Source organism: Rhinoraja longicauda, chromosome 37, assembly GCF_053455715.1.
Source record: "Rhinoraja longicauda isolate Sanriku21f chromosome 37, sRhiLon1.1, whole genome shotgun sequence".
Taxonomy (NCBI): Eukaryota; Metazoa; Chordata; class Chondrichthyes; order Rajiformes; family Arhynchobatidae; genus Rhinoraja; species Rhinoraja longicauda.
The window spans coordinates 17,790,392-17,811,075 of record NC_135989.1 but is presented as its reverse complement, the minus strand read 5'-3'; the positions used below and the strand labels follow the sequence as shown (position 1 = coordinate 17,811,075).

General features: G+C 51.0%; 1 protein-coding gene across 8 annotated transcripts in view; it reads right to left on the bottom strand.

Annotated features, from left to right (window-relative positions):
- Window positions 1–20,684, bottom strand: part of camsap3 (calmodulin regulated spectrin-associated protein family, member 3) — a 128,085-nt gene that overhangs the window by 74,742 nt on the left and 32,659 nt on the right. For all 8 annotated transcript variants that reach the window (XM_078429338.1, XM_078429339.1, XM_078429341.1 and 5 more), the window contains exon 2: window positions 8,151–8,410. In XM_078429338.1, the coding sequence (XP_078285464.1) occupies window positions 8,151–8,410 (260 nt within the window). The remainder of the gene's footprint in view (window positions 1–8,150; window positions 8,411–20,684) is intronic.

Below are 20,684 nucleotides of genomic sequence, written 5' to 3'. Positions count from 1 at the left end.
AATGAAGATAGACACATAATGCTGGAGTAACTCAGCGAAGATAGACACAAAATGCTGGAGTAACTCAGTGAAGATAAGACACAAAATGCTGGAGTAACTCAGCGGGACAGGCAGCATCTCTGGAGAGAAGGAATGGGTGACGTTTTGGGTCGAGTGAAGAAGGGTCTCGACCCAGAACGTCACCCATCCCTTCTCTCCAGAGATGCTGCCTGCCCCACTGAGGTACTCCAGCATTTTGTGTCTATATTCCTTTATCATGTATCTCTAAATGGCTCGACTGTAATCATGTGTTGTCTTTCCGCTGACTGGTTAGCACACAACAAAAGCTTTTCACTGTACCTCGGTACACGTGCCAATAAACTGAACTGAGGTGAACTGAGGTACTGTTGGTGGGAGTTTGGAATCCCTTCTAAGGTAGTGGCTTGCCTCATTAGCAGTATCTGTGGCTGGAGTCCTGATGTATGGTCTTTGAGTTTACCCCAACCTTCAGCGTTGCAACCAGTGAAACAACAAACATCGGGTTTTGTGCTTTTTCATTCCTCGGTTACCTGCGACAACCGTGGAGAAGATTTTGTTCCTTGAGATTTGCAAGCGATGCTGAAGTGTGGGGAATACCACACCGTGTGTGACAAGGTGGGCTGACGTCAACACCCCACCCTGGGGACTCCTATCGGTGTCAACAGCTGAGCAAAGCAAGAGGCAGCGAGCCTGGCGTGGATCCTCACGGGAGACCGGGACTGTCTGCGCCATTGAAACTTAACGACGGACATTGGTGATGAGCAGAGGTGTCATCGACTGCAAGCGTTCACAATCAACATCAGCCAACATTAAAGTAGCTCACACGTACAAAACTATCAGCCAGGGGTGACTCCAAATACAAACAATCCTTCACTAGCCCTGACACGAAAGGTCTCGACCTGAAACGTCACCTATTCCTTTTCTGCCTGTCCCGCTGAGTTACTCCAGCATTTTGTGTCCATCTTCGGTTTAAGCCAGCATCTGCAGTTCCTTGACAGGTTCCTTTTATAATTGCCACGTGTACCGAGGTACAGTGAAAAGCTTTGTTCTGCATGCTGTCCGAGCAGATCAGATATACCAGACATGGATACATCAAGTCAAACTCGAGTACAATTGATGGAGCAAAGGGGAAGATACAGAGTGCAGAATATAGCTCTCAGCTTTGTAGCGCATCAGTTCCACAGACAAAGTCCAATGTCCACAATGGGGTAGAGGTGAATTGAACAGTACCCTAGCTTATGGAAGGGCCGTTCAGACACCTGATAATGGAGGGCAAGTCTCATGATGCGTGCACTTTTCCCAGTGTTAGAGAAATTCCCAGTGCCTCAGAACAGATGATGTAGGTCGACCGATTAAAGAACAAAAATGCACCCCTTTGGCACTGGGCAATGGGTGGAGCTGCTGCCTCTTGCACCAGCATTGTGGGTTCAATCCTGGAGTTTGCACGTTCTTCCTGTGACCGCATGGATTTCCTCCAGGTGCTCCAGTCTCCACCAATGTCCCAAAGTGTTTCAGGTCGATAGGCTGATTATAAAATCACCCTTGGTGTGGGTGGATGGGAGAATCCATGGGAATACAGGGAGAGGTTAGAGTTGCCAACTTCCTCACTCCCAAATATAGGACAAGGTGACGTCACCGCCCCGCGCCCCACGTGACCTCACCCAGCCAGCGGCCACGTGCTCCCGCTCCACCAATGGCGGCCGCCCGGGCTAGGAGCACGTGGCCGCTGGCTGGGTGAGGTCACATGGGGCGCGGGGCGGTGACGTCACCTTGTCCTGTATTTGGGAGTGAGGAAGTTGGCAACCCTACTAATACGGGACAAGGGAGGTCCCGTACGGGGCAAACTAATTTAGCCCAAAATACGGGATGTCCCGGCTAATACGGGACAGTTGGCAACCCTAGGAGAGGTTACCAGGAGAAATTACTGGTGGAATGAATTTGGTACGTGGATAGCAAAGGTTTGGAGGGACATGGATCAAACACGGGTGGGTGGAGCTAGTGTACATCAGGCACCTTGGTCGGCATTGGCAAGTTGGGCTGAAGGGCCTGTTTCCGTGCTGTAGTACTGTGACTCTATGAATGGGATTCCTCTGTGTCCCTGCATAGAATCAATGGGGACCAAATGGTTTTTTTTTTAAGTCAGAAAGAAATATATAATTAAACCCAGTGCTTTTTGTGTGCCAGTTAAACGTTATTTTTCCAGCCACGTGATACGTTTGTTTGTTATGTATGTGCTTTGGCACCGTTCTCTCTACAAAAATAAACACTGGTTAAAACCATACCCTCTCCAAGATCACTCCTGTCGCCTGTGACGTTATGCTGGACATTGAAGGGGAGGGGGGGGGTAATGGCGGAGAGCTGGTCAGCTTACACACGCCACATCACCACTGCTCTCCGTATAACTGACCCTTGAATAAAGAGCTCCTGGCCACACTCCCACACCGTCCCCTTGCCCGGTGCCAAAAGCAAGCCAGTCTCCACTTCCCGACCTTCAAATAACTGGGTCTATAAGTAAGAGCAGTTCCCTGCCTCAAGGCCCAACACAAAACTATTTCGGTTTCTCTTCAATTACAATTTGGCAGAAGCAGTCTTCGGCAAATCTTAAAGCAACAAGCACTGCTCATGGGTTCATATTTAACATAACCTACAATTCTCAACCGCGGCTCAAAATTGCACCTTTAACTGGAGTTATGCCAGGAAACTTTCTTCCACGAAGGACCTGCATTAACCTTATGTTTGAAGTGACCTTATACCAAACTTGAAATGCAAGGTACAACTTGTAGTTTGCTTATCAAAGTGATGAGATATTGTTGGCAAAAGATCAAAGGGACTTTTCGTTTTGTTCTCTCCTTCCTGACCCAAACGTAAATCAAAGCCATCAGCAAAGCCCTAAAGGTTACAAAGAAAATACCGCGAACAATTTAAGCCGTGACAACAATAATGAAAATGATTTGTTTTTCCTGGCTTCGAGTTTAGTTTAGTTTAGTTTAGAGAAACAAGCCCTTCGGCCCACAGAGTCCACGCCGACCAGCGATCCCCACACACTAACTCTATCCTACACACACTGGGGACAATTTACCATTACACCAAGACAACTATCCTCCAAACCTGGACGTCTTTGGAGTGTGGAAGAAAACCAAAGCACCCGGAGAAAATCCACACAGGTCACAGGGAGAACGTACAAACTCCGTACGGACAGCACCCGTAGTCAGGATTGAACCCGGGTCTCTGGCGCTGTGAGGCAGCAACTCTGCCACTGCAGTTACTGATCTGAATTCAGACACGAGGTTTAAAGTGTTTGGACGACAACCAGACCTGGTTAAAGGATCAGTTGGTCTGATCCTTCATCGGTAAAGACTTGCTTTCATCCAATCCCTAACAAGTCCAAAGAACATCAAACTATTTTACGCCCATTGACCTAAGTCCTAGTCTGCCCAACCTCTCCCTATAGTTCAGGTCCTCCAGTCCTGGCAACATCCTCGTAAAAATCTTCTCTGCACTCTTTCCACCTTAATGGCATCTTTCCTGCAGCAGAGTGACCAAAACTGAACCCAATGCTCCAAGTGCGGCCACAGCTTGCCTTCTCCAAGCAGAGGGACCATTGAGTGCATTGCAACCAAGAGTTGATGAGGTTCCTTGTATCTGGGGTTGCCAACTATCTCACTCCCAAATACAGGACAAGGTGACGTCACTGCCCCGCGCCCCACGTGACCTCACCCAGCCAGCGGCCACGTGCTCCCGCTCCACCAATGGCGGCCGCCCGGGCCGGGAGACGGGTTGCTACGCAACCTCCATTAGGCGACTCCCGGGCCTCCGGACCTAGACTGTCCGGAGCTAAAATGTCGGAAACCTAGAGTGGCGAGACTAAACTGTCGGGATCTACAGTGTCGGGGCCTATATCGTGCCCCGGGCCTACAGCGTCCCCCGGGCCTACAGCGTCCGGGCCTACAGCGTCAGGGCCTACAGCGTCAGGGCCTACAGCGTCAGGGCCTACTGCGTCCGGGCCTACAGCACCGCCCGGGCCTACAGCATCAGGGCCTACAGCGTCAGGGCCTACAGCGTCCCCCGGGCCTACAGCATCAGGGCCTACAGCGTCCCCCGGGCCTACAGCATCCCCCGGGCCTACAGCGTCAGGACCTACAGCGTCCGGGCCTACAGCGTCAGGACCTACAGCGTCAGGGCCTACAGCGTCAGGGCCTACCGCGTCAGGACTACAGCGTCAGGGCCTACAGCGTCAGGGCCTACAGCGTCAGGGCCTACAGCGTCAGGGCCTACAGCGTCCCCCGGGCCTACAGCGTCAGGGCCTACAGCGTCAGGGCCTACAGCATCCCCTGGGCCTACAGCGTCAGGGCCTACAGCGTCACCCTGGCCTACAGCGTCCGGGCCTACAGCGTCCGGGCCTACAGCGTCAGGGCCTACAGCCTCAGGGCCTACAGCGTCAGGGCCTACAGCGTCAGGGCCTACAGCGTCAGGGCCTACAGCGTCAGGGCCTACAGCGTCCGGGCCTACAGCGTCCGGGCCTACAGCGTCAGGGCCTACAGCGTCAGGGCCTACAGCGTCAGGGCCTACAGCGTCAGGGCCTACAGCGTCAGGGCCTACAGCGTCAGGGCCTACAGCGTCAGGGCCTACTGCGTCCGGGCCTACAGCACCGCCCGGGCCTACAGCATCAGGGCCTACAGCGTCCCCCGGGCCTACAGCGTCCCCCGGGCCTACAGCGTCCCCCGGGCCTACAGCATCCCCCGGGCCTACAGCGTCCCCCGGGCCTACAGCGTCCCCCGGGCCTACAGCGTCCCCCGGGCCTACAGCGTCCCCCGGGCCTACAGCATCCGGGCCTACAGCGTCCGGGCCTACAGCGTCAGGGCCTACAGCGTCAGGGCCTACAGCGTCAGGGCCTACAGCGTCAGGGCCTACAGCGTCAGGGCCTACAGCGTCCCCCGGGCCTACAGCATCCCCCAGGCCTACAGCATCAGGACCTACAGCGTCAGGACCTACAGCGTCAGGGCCTACAGCGTCAGGACTACAGCGTCAGGGCCTACAGCGTCAGGGCCTACAGCGTCAGGGCCTACAGCGTCAGGGCCTACAGCGTCAGGGCCTACAGCGTCAGGGCCTACAGCATCCCCCGGGCCTACAGCGTCAGGGCCTACAGCGTCAGGGCCTACAGCGTCCGGGACTCCAGCACCGTCAGGGCCTACAGCGTCCGGGCCTCCAGCGTCCCCCGGGCCTACAGCGTCAGGGCCTACAGCGTCAGGGCCTACAGCGTCAGGGCCTACAGCGTCCCCCGGGCCTACAGCATCCCCCGGGCCTACAGCATCCCCCGGGCCTACAGTGTCAGGACCCACAGCGTCCGGGCCTCCAGCACCGCCCGGGCCTAATACAGGACAAGGGCGGTCCCGTATGGGACAAACCAATTTAGCCCAAAACACAGAATGTCCCGGCTAATACGGGACAGTTGGCAACCCTTCATATCTCCGGTGACTTTGCTTCACTGGGTGCAGCAGTAAATGAGTCTGATATTCAGCAAATGCAGAACTCCAAAACAAAAATCCGCTCCACACCAAAGTTCAGAACCTGCTCATATTCCATTATCTCCACTTGAATTCACCCTCAAATCCCTTAACAACATTCCCTTCAAAAGGACTTGCGGCTCCACTAATTCAAAGTAAACAGCATGAAAGAGCCTGTCAAAGCATCACTGGGTTTGTTCAGCGGTTAATGAAACGTTCTCTAAAGGGGCCGATCACAAACTCTGACAATCCTCCCAGCAGGAGGAAGGATGGGGTCCGTGGGGGAGAAAGGCCGACAGTGCTAGCAGGGCAGCAACACTCCCAAACAGACAGGTACAAAGCCGAGCCACCGCGGTGATCTCGTCCAGCACCACTACCCACTCCACCCACAGGGGGCGACACCGCGACGCAGCGGGTAGACCTGCTGCCTCACAACGCCAGAGACCCAAGTTCAATCCTGACATCAGGCGCTGTCCGTGTGGAATTTGCACATTCTCTCTGGGACCATGTGAGTTTCCCCCCGTGTGCTCCGGTTCCCTCCCAACGTCCCACCTGTGGGATTGTAGGTTAATCGGCACTCTGTAAATTGCCCCCTCGTGTGTAGGGAGCGGATGAGAATTGGGGATAACATAGAACTAGTGTGGATGGGTGATCGATGGTCAGCGTGGACTGTTTAAAGTTTAGAGACACAGCGTGGAAACAGGTCCTTTGGCCCATCGACCAGCTATCACCCTGTCCACTAGCACTATCCCACACATGAGGGACAAGTTGCAATTTACAGAAGCCACTTAACCTACAAACCTTTGAGTGAAAGAGCAGATGCAGTATAATGTGGATAAATGTGAGGTTATCCACTTTGGCGGCAAGAACAGGAAAGCACACTGTTACCTGAATGGTGGCCGATTAGGAGAAGGGGAGATGCAACGAGACCTGGGCGTCGTGGTACACCAGTCATTGAAAGTAGGCATGCAGGTGCAGCAGGCAGTGAAGAAAGCGAATGGTATGTTAGCATTCATAGCGAGGGGATTTGAGTATAGGAGCAGGGAGGTTCTGCTGCAGTTGTACAGGGCCTTGGTGAGACCGCACCTGGAGTATTGCATACAGTTTTGGTCTCCTAATCTGAGGAAAGACATTCTTGCCATAGAGGGAGTACAGAGAAGGTTCACCAGATTGATTCCTAGGATGGCGGGACTTTCATATGAAGAAAGACTGGATAGACTCGGCTTGTACTCGCTGGAATTTAGAAGATTGAGGGGGGATCTTATAGAAACGTACAAAATTCTTAAGGGGTTGGACAGGGTAGATGCAGGAAGATTGTTCCCGATGTTGGGGAATTCCAGAACAAGGGGTCACAGTTTAAAGATAAGGGAGAAGTCTTTTAGGACCGAGATGAGAAAGTTTTTTTTCACACAGAGAGTGGTGAATCTGTGGAATTCTCTGCCACAGAAGGTAGTTGAGGCCAGTTCATTGGCTATATTTAAGAGGGAGTTAGATGTGGCCCTTGTGGCTAAAGGATCAGGGGATATGGAGAGAAGGCAGGTACGGGATACTGAGTTGGATGATCAGCCATGATCATATTGAAAGGCGGTGCAGGCTCGAAGGGCCGAATGGCCTACACCTGCACCTATTTTCTATGTTTCTATGTTTCTAAGAGTAAACCGGAGCACCCGGAGAAAACCCATGGGGTCACGGGGAGAACGTACAAACTCCGTACAGACGGCACCAAATCTAGATCTCTGGCGCTGTGAGGAGGAAGTGCAGGCTAGTGGAGACATGACTGATTGAAAGACACAGCATGGAAACAGACCCTTTTGGAAACAGCATAGAACACAGACAGCCTCCTCCTGAGGCAAGAGACCCCAGCTAATGTAAACGCCCCCGATGACCCCAGACAATTGTTAATCAGCCAGAATCTCATCAGCCACCTGCCAGCCACCCAATAAGAAGCTGCCAGTCGATCTGCCACACGACTGTTAACCCTTCCAGGGGTAAAATAGGAGGAACAGGTCACATTAACAACAGTCACCTGGGGCAAGGAATACAGTCATTGGGGCAAATCAGTTCAGGGCACACAATGTTTGTGTAGAGATACAGACCCTTTGGCCCACCGAGGCCATTTGTGGCCGGCCGAGATTGGTCCTACTCTTATCTCTCCTCCAGTTCTTCACTGCGGCCTCACCCCCCTACTTACTAACTGAAGAAGGGTCCCGACCTGAAACGTCACCTATCCATTTTGTCTATAGATGCTGCCTGATACGCTGAGTTAATTTAGTTTAGTGATACAACACAAACAGGCACTTCTGCCCACCGAGTCCGCACCGACCAGCGACCCCCACACACATTAACACTATCCGACACACACTTGGGAGAATTTGCACTTACACCAAGCCAATTAACCTACACACCTGCACGTCTTTGGAGCGTGGGAGGAAACCGAAGATCTCGGAGAAAACCCAGGCGGTCACGGGGAGAACGTACAAACTCCGTACAGACGGCACCCGTAGTCGGGATCGAACCCGGGTGAGGCAGCAACTCTACCGCTGCGCCACTGTGCCGCCAGCACTTTGTGTCCATCCTTGGTACAAACCTGCTCCCCACCCCCACAGGTGTCCCCCATGTGGCCCTTACCATTTTGATGGGCTTGTGGCGCAGGTCATCCTCGGTCACCGGGACCTCCTGGTCCTTCACCTGGATGCCGCGGCGAGACAGGGCCTGCAGGACAGCAGCATTGTCGGCCGGCGGAGCCTGTTCCCCTCGGGCCAGCGTCTGGCCACACACTCGGCAGTAGATGTCCGAGGACAGCAGCAGGCCGATGACCGGCGGCTTGATGTGCTCCTGCTCGTACTGGTCCGTGTAGAACGGCTCCCGCAACTCCTCCGGAACATTCTCTGCGAGGAACAAGACCAGCAACGTGAGACTGCCGTCCGTCACCCACCTCTTCCCACATCAACACACAATCTCCCCAGATGAACACAGATGTGGGGGGAGGAACGGTCTCCATTTCCCCTGATGGTAGAAGCGAGATAGGAATGTGGCTAGGGGGGCTTTAGTTTAGTTTAGAGATACAGCGCGGAAACAGGCTCGTCGGCCCACCGAGTCCGAGCCGACCAGCGACTATTTTTACCACCTGTGGCAAATCACGGTGCACTTCTTTGCTTGCATAACCAAGGTACGCAAATAGTCGACACATAAAGGGCACGTACAAAGTAACCAACAAAGTTACAAAGTAACTAACAAGGTTACCAAGTAACTAACAAAGTTACAAAGTAACTAACAAAGTTACAAAGTAACCAAAAAAATTACAAAGTAACTAACAAGGTTACCAAGTAACTAACAAAGTTACAAAGTAACTAATAAAATTACAAAGTAACTAATAAGGTTACCAAGTAACGAACAAAATTACAAAGTAACTAACAAGGTTACCAAGTAACTAACAAAGTTACGAAGTAACTAACAAGGTTACAAAGTAACTAACAAGGTCACAAATTAACTGACAAAGTAACTGACAAAGTTACAAAGTAACTGACAAAGTTATAAAATAACTAACAAAGTTACAAAGTGACTAACAGTTACAAAGTAACTAACAAGGTTACCAAGTAACTAACAAAGTTACGAAGTAACTAACAAGGTTACCAAGTAACTAACAAAGTTACAAAGTAACTGACAGAGTAACTTTGTAGCTTTATGCGATCCCCGCACATTAACACTATCCTACGCACACTAGGGACAATTTACATCAACATTTAACCCTCCAAAAGGAACACAGATCTGGGGAGGGGGGGGGGGGGGGGGAAGGAAATGTCCTCGTTTCGGGCCGAGACTCTGCATTGGTATTTTAACCATTAATCAGGCGAGTAGGAAGATTTATGTTAATCAATTGTGCCCAGAATCACAAGACGCCGGAGGGCAGGGGCTCAAGGGGAAGATGCTGGGGATTTAGAGAGATTCTAAAGGGCAACATTTTTCCACCCAGAGGCTGGTTGGTATCGGAGCACACTACTTTTAGTAGTTGGGGGGATTGATAAGCTCAGAACATTAAAAGAACCTTGACAAATACTTGAAATGCCATGGAGTAGAAGGCTAAGACATAGGGCTGGTAATTGGACTTGGTATGGATGATGAGACCAGGAACTGCAGATGCTGGTTTACAAAAACAGACGCAAAGTGCTGGAGCAACTCAGCAGGTCAGGTATAATCTCTGGAGAACATGGACGGGTGACATTTTCGGGTCGGGACCCCTCTTCAGATTCTCCATGTTCTCCAACTCACTGACCCATTGAGTTACTCCAGCACTTTGTGCCTGTCTTTAATATGCTTGGTGATGTAGGCATTCAACAGGACTTGGATGTCCTCGAACACAAATCAAATAAAGATAGACACAAAAAGCTAGAGTTAGTCAGCGGGACAGGCAGCATCTCTGGAGAAAAGGAATAGGTGAGATTTTGGGTCAAGACCCTTCTTCAGTCTGAGAGTTAGGGGAAGGAGAAACAAGAGATATGGACGGTGAAGGTATTTATTCACCAAATGCTGGAGTAACTCAGCAGGTCAGGCAGCATCTCGGGAGAGAAGGAATGGGTGATGTTTTGGGTCAAGACCCTTCTTCAGACTGATATAGACTGATATAGACGGTGATGTGGAGAGATATAGAACAAATGAATTAAAAGGATATGCAAATAAATAATGATGAAGGACCACTGTTCAAATAAATCAAATAGTTAGTTTGCAGGTAGAGCAACTACAGAGGAAAGCAGATGAAATATGGTCTACTTAGCAGGAGGGCTTTCCAGAAAGGTCAAGGACATCTTATGTCCATATCTCACATTATTTGCCTTTTCATCTCTGGCCTTTGTCCAACCGTTCATCCCCTTCCCTGTACCAAACTATCACTAGCCAGGCTTTGTTCTGTCCGTCCCTCCCCTCTTCCAGTTTCCTCCCCCCCACCAAACACAATCAGTCTGAAGAAGCATCAAAACCAGAACAATCACCTGTCCTTTTTACTGCAGAGATGCTGCCTGACCTGCTGAGCTACGCCAGCACTTTGTGTCATAATAGTATAAGGAAATAACTGCAGATGCTGGTACAAATCGAAGGTATTTATTCACAAAATGCTGGAGTAACTCAGCAGGTCAGGCAGCATCTCAGGAGAGAAGGAATGGGTGACGTTTCGGGTCGAGACCCTTCTTCAGACTGATGTCAGGGGGGCGGGACAATTTTTGCAGCAATGCAGTCGTCGATGTAGCGGAGGTAGAGTTCGGGGATGGGGCCGGTGTACGCCTTGAACAGGGATTGTTCGACGTACCCGACAAAGAGGCAGGCGCAGCTAGTGCCCATTCGAGTGCCCATAGCTACGCCTCTGGTTTGGAGGAAGTGGGAGGAGTCAAAGGAGAAGTTGTTGAGGGTAAGAACCAGCTCTGCTAGGCGGAGTCTATCGCCAAATCACTTTCCCTCTGAGCAGCAATGGACAGGTGCAAGTAGTGAACACATCCACTGGGTGCGTTACACAATGTGCCTGCCTTCAGGCAAACTTCAAACTGTAGGAGCCAGCTTCACAGCTCAGTGCAGAGACGAGGAGGCAGGACGCCAGCCAGAGGGTCAAAGTGAACTGCTCCCTTTGAATAACAAGTCAGGTTAATAAATAAACAGGGTAGGCTCAGGGCCCAGTCCTGGGACTGACTGATTTTGTTTTTACACGACCTCTCACACGCCTCCTTCAACAAACAACCGATCATACAAGGAACAGCACCAAGAAAGCAAAACCCCATATACAGCCTAAAGGTGGCCATAAGCAAAACACCTCCAACAGGTGAGCAAAAAATAAAGGAACTCAGCGGGTGGGTCGAGCATCATCTACAGGGGGAGGGAATTGTCCACGTTTCGGGCAGAGACCCTGCATCGGTATTTTTAACCCCAAACCTGTTCACTGTCAAGTTTTTTTTAATCAATTCTAGACTCTGACCAGACTCTGTACAATCTGTAGATGGACACAAAAAGCTGGAGTAACTCAGCGGGTCAGGCAGCATCTCTGGAGAACATGGATAGGTGACGTTTCACAGAGTGCTGGAGTAACTCAGCGGGTCAGGCAGCATCTCTGGAGAGGAGGAATGGGTGACGTTTTGAGTCGAGACCCTTCTTTTGATTCTGAAGAAGTGTCTCAACTCGAAACGTCAGACATTCCTTCCCTTTGGAGATGTTGCCTGACCCGCTGAGTTACTCCAGCTTTTTGTGTCTATCTTCAGTTTAGACCAGAATCTGCAGTTCCTTCCTACACATTTCGTCTGTACAATCTGTATCGTGAGCAATTTTGCGCACCATATCCGAGGAAGGATGTGCTGGCTCTGGAGAGGGTCCAGAGGAGGTTTACAAGAATGATAACAGGAATGAGTGGGTTAACATATGATGAGCGTTTGTTGGCACTGGGCCTGTACTCGCTGGAGTTTAGAAGGATGAGGGGGGACTTCATTGAAACACAGAATAGTGAAAGGCTTGGATAGAGTGGATGTGGAGAGGATGTTTGCACTAGTGGGAGAGTCAAGGACTAGAGGTCATAGTCTCAGAATTAAAGGACGTTCTTTTAGGAGGGAAGGAATGGGTGACGTTTCGGTTCGGTTCTTCAGAACTGGTTAGATGGAGTAACTCTGCAGGACAGGCAGCATCTTGCTCTTGAATCACCACGATGCTGGAGGGAGGAGGCTGGAGGTTTAGAGAGGATCTGAGGATGACATTTGTCCACCCAGCGGATGGTTAGCATCTGGAACCACTGCTTGTAGCTGGTCAGCGCGGACTCGGTGGGCCGAAGGGCCTGTTTCCGCGATGTATCTCTTAACTAAACCACCCTGGCCACGCTCTTATCTCACTGTTGCCACCAGGAAGAAGGTGCAGGACCCTGTGAACCGTGACCTCCAGAAGAAAACACCGACACCAACAACTAGAGGAAACCATTCAAGCCAAGGAAATCATCAGGTGTTTCCACAGAGCATGGTAGTGCAGCGGTAGAGTTGCTGCCTCACAGCGCCAGAGACCTGGGCTCCACCCTGTCTACGGGTGCTGTCTGTACGGAGTTTGCACGTTCTCCCCCTGACCAGGGTGTGGGTTTTTACCAGGTGCTCCGGTTTCCTCCCACACTCCAAAGACGCACGGGTTTGTAGGTTGATTGGCTTCTGTAAATTGTCCCCAGTGCGTAGGATAGAATTAGTGTGCGGGGAAAGCTGGCCAGCGTGGACTCGATGGACCAAAGAGCCTTTTTCAATGGCTGTATCTCGAAAGCAAACTCAGCACAGCTGTAGCAACTCTGGAGCAAGTAGAAATGTGATGACCTCTCAATCTCTCCAGGATTAATGCTCAGTAAAACCTCACTGCACAATTACAATATCACCACACTGTGGGATCAACAACTCATAAGGAATTGTTCATGTAATAAAAATCTGCGTACCTACATGATGTTGTAACAAGCCACTGACCAGAAAATTAACCATTTCACTTCTCTAACCTCATGTAACCATTACATCCCCTCCATCTCCGTCCCTCTCCCACCCTAATTGTCACGCTAGCACTACTGTTATCCTGTTGAAGGGGTAGACACAAAATGCTGGAGTAACTCAGCGGGTCAGGCAGCATCTCTGGAGAGAAGGAATGGGTGACGTTTCAGATCGAGACCCTTCTTCAGACTGATGTCAGGGGAGGGGGCGGGACAAAGATAGGATGTAGTTGGAGACAGGAAGACTAGTGGGAGAACTGGGAAGGGAGAGGGGAAAGAGAGGGACAGAGGAGCTATATGAAGTTGGAGAAGTCAATGTTCATACCGCTGGGCTGCAAGCTGCCCAAGCCAAATATGAGGTGCTGTTCCTCCAATTTGCACTGGGCCTCACTATGGCACTGGAGGAGGCCCATGACAGAAAGGTCAGACTGGGAGTGGGAGGGGGAGTTGAAGTATTGAGCCACCGGGAGATCAGGTTGGTTAAGATCCTGTTGAGTTCCTCTGTCTGTTTACTCATTGTCACCTGTCTCACAGCCAACAATGGCCTATTGTGTGCTGATTATTTCCTTGATTATCGTTGCTTTCTGCACATCTTCCACTCATTTCTCCCAAGTACTGTCCATACCTCGTGTTCCCCTTTCCCCTGACTCTCAGTCAGAGGAAGGGTCTCGACCCGAAACTCCACCCATTCCTTCTCTCCAGAGACGCTGCCTGCCCCGCTGAGTTACTCCAGCTTTTTGTGTCTGTCTTTGGTTTAAACCAGCATCTGCAGTTCCTTCCTATGCACTCTCACGGTCACTGCCCTGACAGACATGTGTACTCAGCACTGAGGGGCATTGCTCCAGGGAGATTGTTTGGTTAAACGAGAATCTGTGCAAAGTTCAGGCAACACAATCAGATTACAAAACACAAACCCGATCACACCTCAGCAGGTGAGAGGCACCAAGTTTCCATAAGGCAAGGCCAACCCCCCTGTTTGATTCCAATATCAAAGAGACTGTTATAACCTTGACATAGAGACACAAGATAAACAATCCTTTGATAGTCACAAAAAGCTGGAGTAACTCAGCGGGTCATGCAGCATCTCTGGAGAGAAGGAATGGGTGATGTTTCGGGTCGAGATGCTCATGGGTCTTGAAGGTTTAGGTTTATAATTGTCACATGTTCTGAGATACAGTGGAAAACTTTGTTTTACATGCTATCCAAACAGATCAGCTATACTTTATATAAATACAACCAAGTCAAACTCAAGTACAATAGATAGCGCTATGTGTAGGAAGAAACTGCCGAGGGGGAGAAAGAAGAGGGGTCTCGACCCGAAACGTCACCCATTCCTTCTCTCCCGAGATGCTGCCTGACCTGCTGAGTTACTCCAGCATTTTGTGAATAAAAGGAACTGCAGATACTGGTTTAAACATAAGATAGACACAGAATGCTGGAGTAACTCAACTGGTCAGACAGCATCTCTGGAGAGAAGGAAGGGAGCAAAGGCATAGATACAGAGTGAAGAACAATCAAAAAGAGCGTTCAATGGTTCAATAATTCAATGATACTTTATTGTCACTTGTACCTAGGGTTGCCAACTATCTCACTCCCAAATACGGGACAAGGTGACGTCACCGCCCCGCGCCCCACGTGACCTCACCCAGCCAGCGGCCACGTGCTCCCGCTCCACCAACGGAGGCTGCCCGGGCCGGGAGGCGGGTTGCTATGCAACCTCCGTTAGGCGAACACACTCGGCCCCGCTCCCCGAACACACTCCGGTAGCCTACACTGTCCGGGCCTACACTGTCCGGACCTACAGTCCGGACCTTCACTGTCCGGACCTACATTATCTGGGCCTACACTGTCCTGGCCGACAGCGGCCAGCGGGCCTAACACGGGACAAGGGCGGTCCCGTACGGGACAAACCAATTTAGCCCAAAATACGGGATGTCCCGGCTAATACGGGACAGTTGGCGACCCTAACTGTACCGAGCTACAGTGAAATGTTTATTACACTTCCCTCTCCAAAGGTGAAGCATGTGAGGCCAGTGTACTTGTGTTCAGCTACTCCCCGAGCATTGGCAGGGGCTACACAGCTTTCCAGCAATGGGCTGAGGCCACAGCTGCCAAACCATGGGGACATCAAAAGCAATTTTCATAATTTATACACTTCTGGTATCCCAAGAGCATTGGCTGGTATTCTTTTAAGAAATAAATGAACCAAGGCTGCAGTGGATACAAAGAACTCTCTCAATCATAAATCCTCTTCCGCTCATAATGGACACAAGTTCAAGAATGTGGCTCTCAGGGGGTGGAGGAGCAGGGAGTAATCCATCGCAGTGTGTAGGAAGGAACTGTAGGTGCTGGTTTAAACCAAAGATAGACATAAAATGCTGGAGTAACTCAACGGGACAAGCAGCATCTCTGGAGAGAAGGAATGGGTGGCGTTTCGGGTCGAGACCCTTCTTCAAACCCATCCCAGTGCAGGAGGGGCAATGGTAGCTCTCTGCTCAAAGCCCTTGTCAACACGGCCACATCTCTTGCACCTGCCTATTCCAGCGCGGTGAGAATTACTCACCTGGATCGCACACAAACTACAAACATGAAATGATGGCACGACAAACTCAGATGGTGCAACTTGAAACAGGGCGTGAGCGCATCGCCAACTCCTACACGGCAGCGGGGTCAGGCAGGAGGAACGGAGAGCAGAAAAATATACGCTGCAGATTGATAACGCTGCCTGACCCACTGAGTTCCTCCAGCAGTTTGTGTTTTGCTCCAGATTCCAGCATCTGCAGTTCCTTGTGTCTCCAGGCTAAATACCATGATCACATTGAATGGCGGTGCTGGCTCGAAGGGCCGAATGGCCTCCTCCTGCACCTATTGTCTATACCAAGGACACCGTTTGTCGGTCTCTGAGCCAAGTATGGGACATCAGCCCGAATACCACAGGACCCTATCTGGAGTCCCAACATCCCTGCACTGAGGGAGATAGGAGCAAAGTGAATTCTACTCCTGGCGATGGCCTGTCGAGCCAAATAGATATACGGTTGCCAACTTTCTCACTCCAAAATAAGGGACAAAAGGTGACGTCACGGCCCGTGCCCCATGTGACGTCACCCAGCCAGCGGCCACGTGCTCCCGCTCCACCAATGGTGGCCGCCCGGGCCAGGAGACGGGTTGCTATGCAACCTCGGTTAGGCAAACGCACTTGGCCCTGCTCCCCGAACACACTCCGTTAGCTTACACTGTCTGCACCCACACTGTCTGGGCCTACACCGTCCCCCGGACCTACAGCGTCCGGGCCAACAGCGGCTCCTGGGCCTACAGTGTCCAGGCCTACAGCGGCGCCCGGGCCTACAGTGTCCGGGCCTACAGCGCCCCCCCCCCCCCCCCCCCCCCGGGCCTAATACGGATCAAGGGCGGTCCCATACGGGACAAAGCAATTTAGCCCAAAATACGGGATGTCCCAGCTAATACAGAACATTTGGCAAACCTAACTAGATACCATGCGCTCTGCCCACCACAGATATCATGAGATGTCCATCCACACCTCTATAGAGTCACACAGCACGGAAACAGGCCCTTTGGCCCAACTTGTCCGTGCTGACCAAGATGCCCCATCTAAGCTACTCCCATTTGCCCGCATTTGTGCCCTCATCTCTCCAAACCTTTCCTATCCATGTACCAGTCCAAGTGTCCATTAAATGTTGTTACAGCACTCGTCTCAACTACCTCACCTGACAGCTCGTTGCAAACACCCACCACCCTTTGTGTGAAAAACTTCCCCCTCAGATTCTTATTAAATTGTTTCCCTCTCACCTTAAACCTGTCTTCTGGTTCTTGACCCCCCCCAACTGAGCACTCAGCCTGTCTATTCACCTCATGATTTTATACACCTCCAGAAGATAACCCCTCACCCTCCTGCACCCCAAGGAATAAAGTCCTAGCCTGCCCAACATCTCCCTGTAGTCCAGCTCCTCAGGCTTGTTTCCACTGGAATTTAGAAGGATGAGAGGAGATCTTATCGAAACGTATAAGATTATTAAGGGGTTGGACACGTTAGAGGCAGGAAACAAGTTCCCAATGTTGGGGGAGTCCAGAACAAGGGACCACAGTTTAAGAATAAGGGGTAGGCCATTTAGAACTGAGATGAGGAAAAACCTTTTCAGTCAGAGAGTTGTGAATCTGTGGAATTCTCTGCCTCAGAAGGCAGTGGAGGCCAATTCTCTGAATGCATTCAAGAGAGAGCTGGATAGAGCTCTTAAGGATAGCGGAGTCAGGGGGTATGGGGAGAAGGCAGGAACGGGGTACTGATTGAGAATGATCAGCCATGATCACATTGAATGGCGGTGCTGGCTCAAAGGGCCGAATGGCCTCCTCCTGCACCTATTGTCTATTGTCAAGTCCGGGCAATATCCTCATGAGAAACTTGCCCATGTTTAATGTTTTTGTACCAGTGATAGCTCATTTAATCTCTACAATTTTCAACATGTAAACGAAAGCTAAAAAAACCTACACATTTGGGGATCTTGGGCTTCAGTCTCTGCTGTCTGCTCAAGTGCAGTACGCAGGCATGCTGTAACCATGGAAACCCACTTGTGATCGAGATTCCCCATCCCCAGACTCTGCATGCCCTTAATATTCCAGCAGCTGGGTGAATCATTGGTGAGACCGCACTTGGAGCTCTGCGTTCTGTCCTGGCCGCCCAGCCATAGAAAGGATGTCCAGGAAGGAACTGCAGATGCTGGTTTAAACCGAAGGTAGACACAAAATGCTGGAGTAACTCAGCGGGTCAGGCAGCGTCTCTGGAGAGAAGGAATGGGTGATGTCTCTTCAGGCGAAGGGTCTCGACCCCAAAGGTCGCCCATTCCTTCTCTCCAGAGACGCTGCCTGTCCCGCTGAGTTACTCCAGCACTTTGTGTCTAACATGTTAATGTTGTTATATTTGGAGGAGATAAGGATTAGGGGAGAAGCTGGCATTGAACCACCGGAAACTGGAGCCAAAAGCATCGCAGGCAATCGGAATGTGGAGCACCAGTGGGTTTCCATGGTTACTGCACCGCTGCACAGTACAATGGATGGAGCGCATCTCCTAACAACAACCAGGGACAGTGTGGACCATTGCTGCTCCAAAGTTCCTGGTGGTAAATGATAGGAGCAGAATTAGGCCATTCGGCCCAGCAAGTCTACTCCGCCATTCATTCATGGCTGAACTATCTCTCCCTCCTAACCCCATTCTCCTGCCTTCTCCTCCATAACCCCCGACAGGAGGGTGGCGGGAGTAAAGGTTGAAAACATGGACACCTCTCAGCGTCCTTCAGTTCTCATGGGTGGAAGGGTTTCCCGACCCAAAGCGTCACCTGCCCATGCTCCCCAGAGATGCTGCCAGACCCGCTGAGTTTAGTTTAGAGATACAGCATGGAAACAGGCCAAGTCCACGCCAACCGGCGATCCCCGTACACGAGCATTATCCTACACACACTGGGGACAATTCTCGACATTTTAGCTCCGGACACTGTAGGCCCGGGCGCCGCCTAACGGAGGTTGCCTAGCAACCCGCTTCCCGGCCCGGGCGGCCGCCTTGGTGGAGCGGGAGCACGTGGCCGCTGGCTGGGTGAGGTCACGTGGGGGGCGGGGCAGTGATGTCACCTTGTCCTGTAATTGGGAGTGAAATAGTTGGCAACCTCCTAACCATAGTTAAAGTAAGAGATGTTGCTGCAGGAGAAGAGGTTTGAAAGAGTGGAGCGGTTGTAATGTGCGATCTGTCACTAGCGAACAAAGAGTCCCCTGGGTTGGGCACCATCAAGCTCAAATCGAGCCCCAGGCTGCTGCAGGGCCTCCAGCTGCCCACTCCACCCATGCCTCCAGCTACGCACGCTGGCCCATGATGTCCTATTCCTTGCGGCCCACGACATCCACTCATCCTCCAAACCCCAGCCCCTCCCGCATCCAAGCTCCAAACACCCAGAGAGCACCACATTTATCTCAGTGGGCCACTCTGTTTTGTTTACACAACTTCCCAGGCCAGTCTCAACATAATTTACTAATCACCTCCAATAATCCTCAACATGGTGATGACCAGACAGATGCACCAGGATAGCTTAACATAAACACTTCGCAGCCAGCAGCCCGGGGATTTGGGCTTTCACAGAGACTGCCATCTGTGTGACCTTAACATGGACAAGACACGGAGGGGGGTCTGTGCACAAGGGCAGGACTCTTCATACGTCCATACGTTCCAGGAGCAGAATTAGGCCATTCGGCCCATCACGTCTACTCCGCCATTCAATCACGGCCGATCTATCCCGCCCTCTCAACCCCATTCTCCTGTCTTCTCCCCATAACCCCTGACACCCGTACTAATCAAGAATATGTCTATCTCTACCATAAAAATATCAATTGAAGGACTCTGTGGCAATGAATTCCACAGACTCACCACCCTCTGACGAAAGAAATTCCTCCTCAACTCCTTTCTAAAGGTACGTCCTTTAATTCTGAGGCTGTGCCCTCTGGTCCTAGACTCTCCCACTGGTGGAAACATCCTCTCCACATCCACGTAGTATAAGAAAATAACTGCAGATGCTGGTACAAATCGAAGGTACATATTCACAAAATGCTGGAGTAACTCAGCAGGTCAGGCAGCATCTCAGGCGAGAAGGAATCCTCTCCACATCCAGACGAGATGAGAAAACATTTCTTCACACAGAGAGTGGTGAGTCTGTGGAATTCTCTGCCACAGAAGGTAGTTGAGGCCAGTTCATTGGCTATATTTAAGAGGGAGTTAGATGTGGCCCTTGTGGCTAAAGGGATCAGGGGGTATGGAGAGAAGGCAGGTATAGGTTACTGAGCTGGATGATCAGCCATGATCATATTGAATGGCGGTGCAGGCTCGAAGGGCCGAATGGCCTACTCCTGCACCTATTTTCTATGTTTCTATGTTTCTACCCAAGCCTTTCCCTTGTGACAGTGTCTGTGCACAAGGATGGGACTCTTCCTATGAGATAGAGTCCGTATACGAGAAAGAGACACCTACCTGTCCTCCTATCTTTTACTCAAACCAGCACCAGCCACCTTTCTGGAGGCCGACGAGCCTTTTACAGGTGATCGGGAAGTTATTGGAGAACGTTTTTTTAACTACTTTTTAATTTATTTGTGTCATCACACAACTGTTTGCCAACAGCGAGCAAATTTTAGTGCCACATCGTTGGCCTCTGCAAGATCCTTTACAGTGCGTGTGTCATAGAAACATAGAAAATAGGTGCAGGAGTAGGCCATTCGGCCCTTCGAGCCTGCACCACCATTCAATACGATCATGGCTGATCATCCAACTCAGTATCCCGTACCTGCCTTCTCTCCATACCCCCTGATCCCTTTAGCCACAAGGGCCATATCTAACTCCCTCTTAAATATAGCCAATGAACTGGCCTCAACTACCTTCTGTGGCAGAGAATTCCACAGATTCACCACTCTCTGTGTGAAAAAAACGTTCTCATCTCGGTCCTAAAAGACTTCCCCCTTATCCTTAAACTGTGACCCCTTGTTCTGGACTTCCCCAACATGCAGCACGTCACAGCTCAGGAGATGTTCCATAGTCTGGAGGCCCCGTCCGCACTCCCAGGGTGAAAAGGCTACCGAAAAGGCGCTATATAAATGCAAGTTACTGTGCGCTAGAGGGTTGAATGGCCGGAGAGGGAATTAAA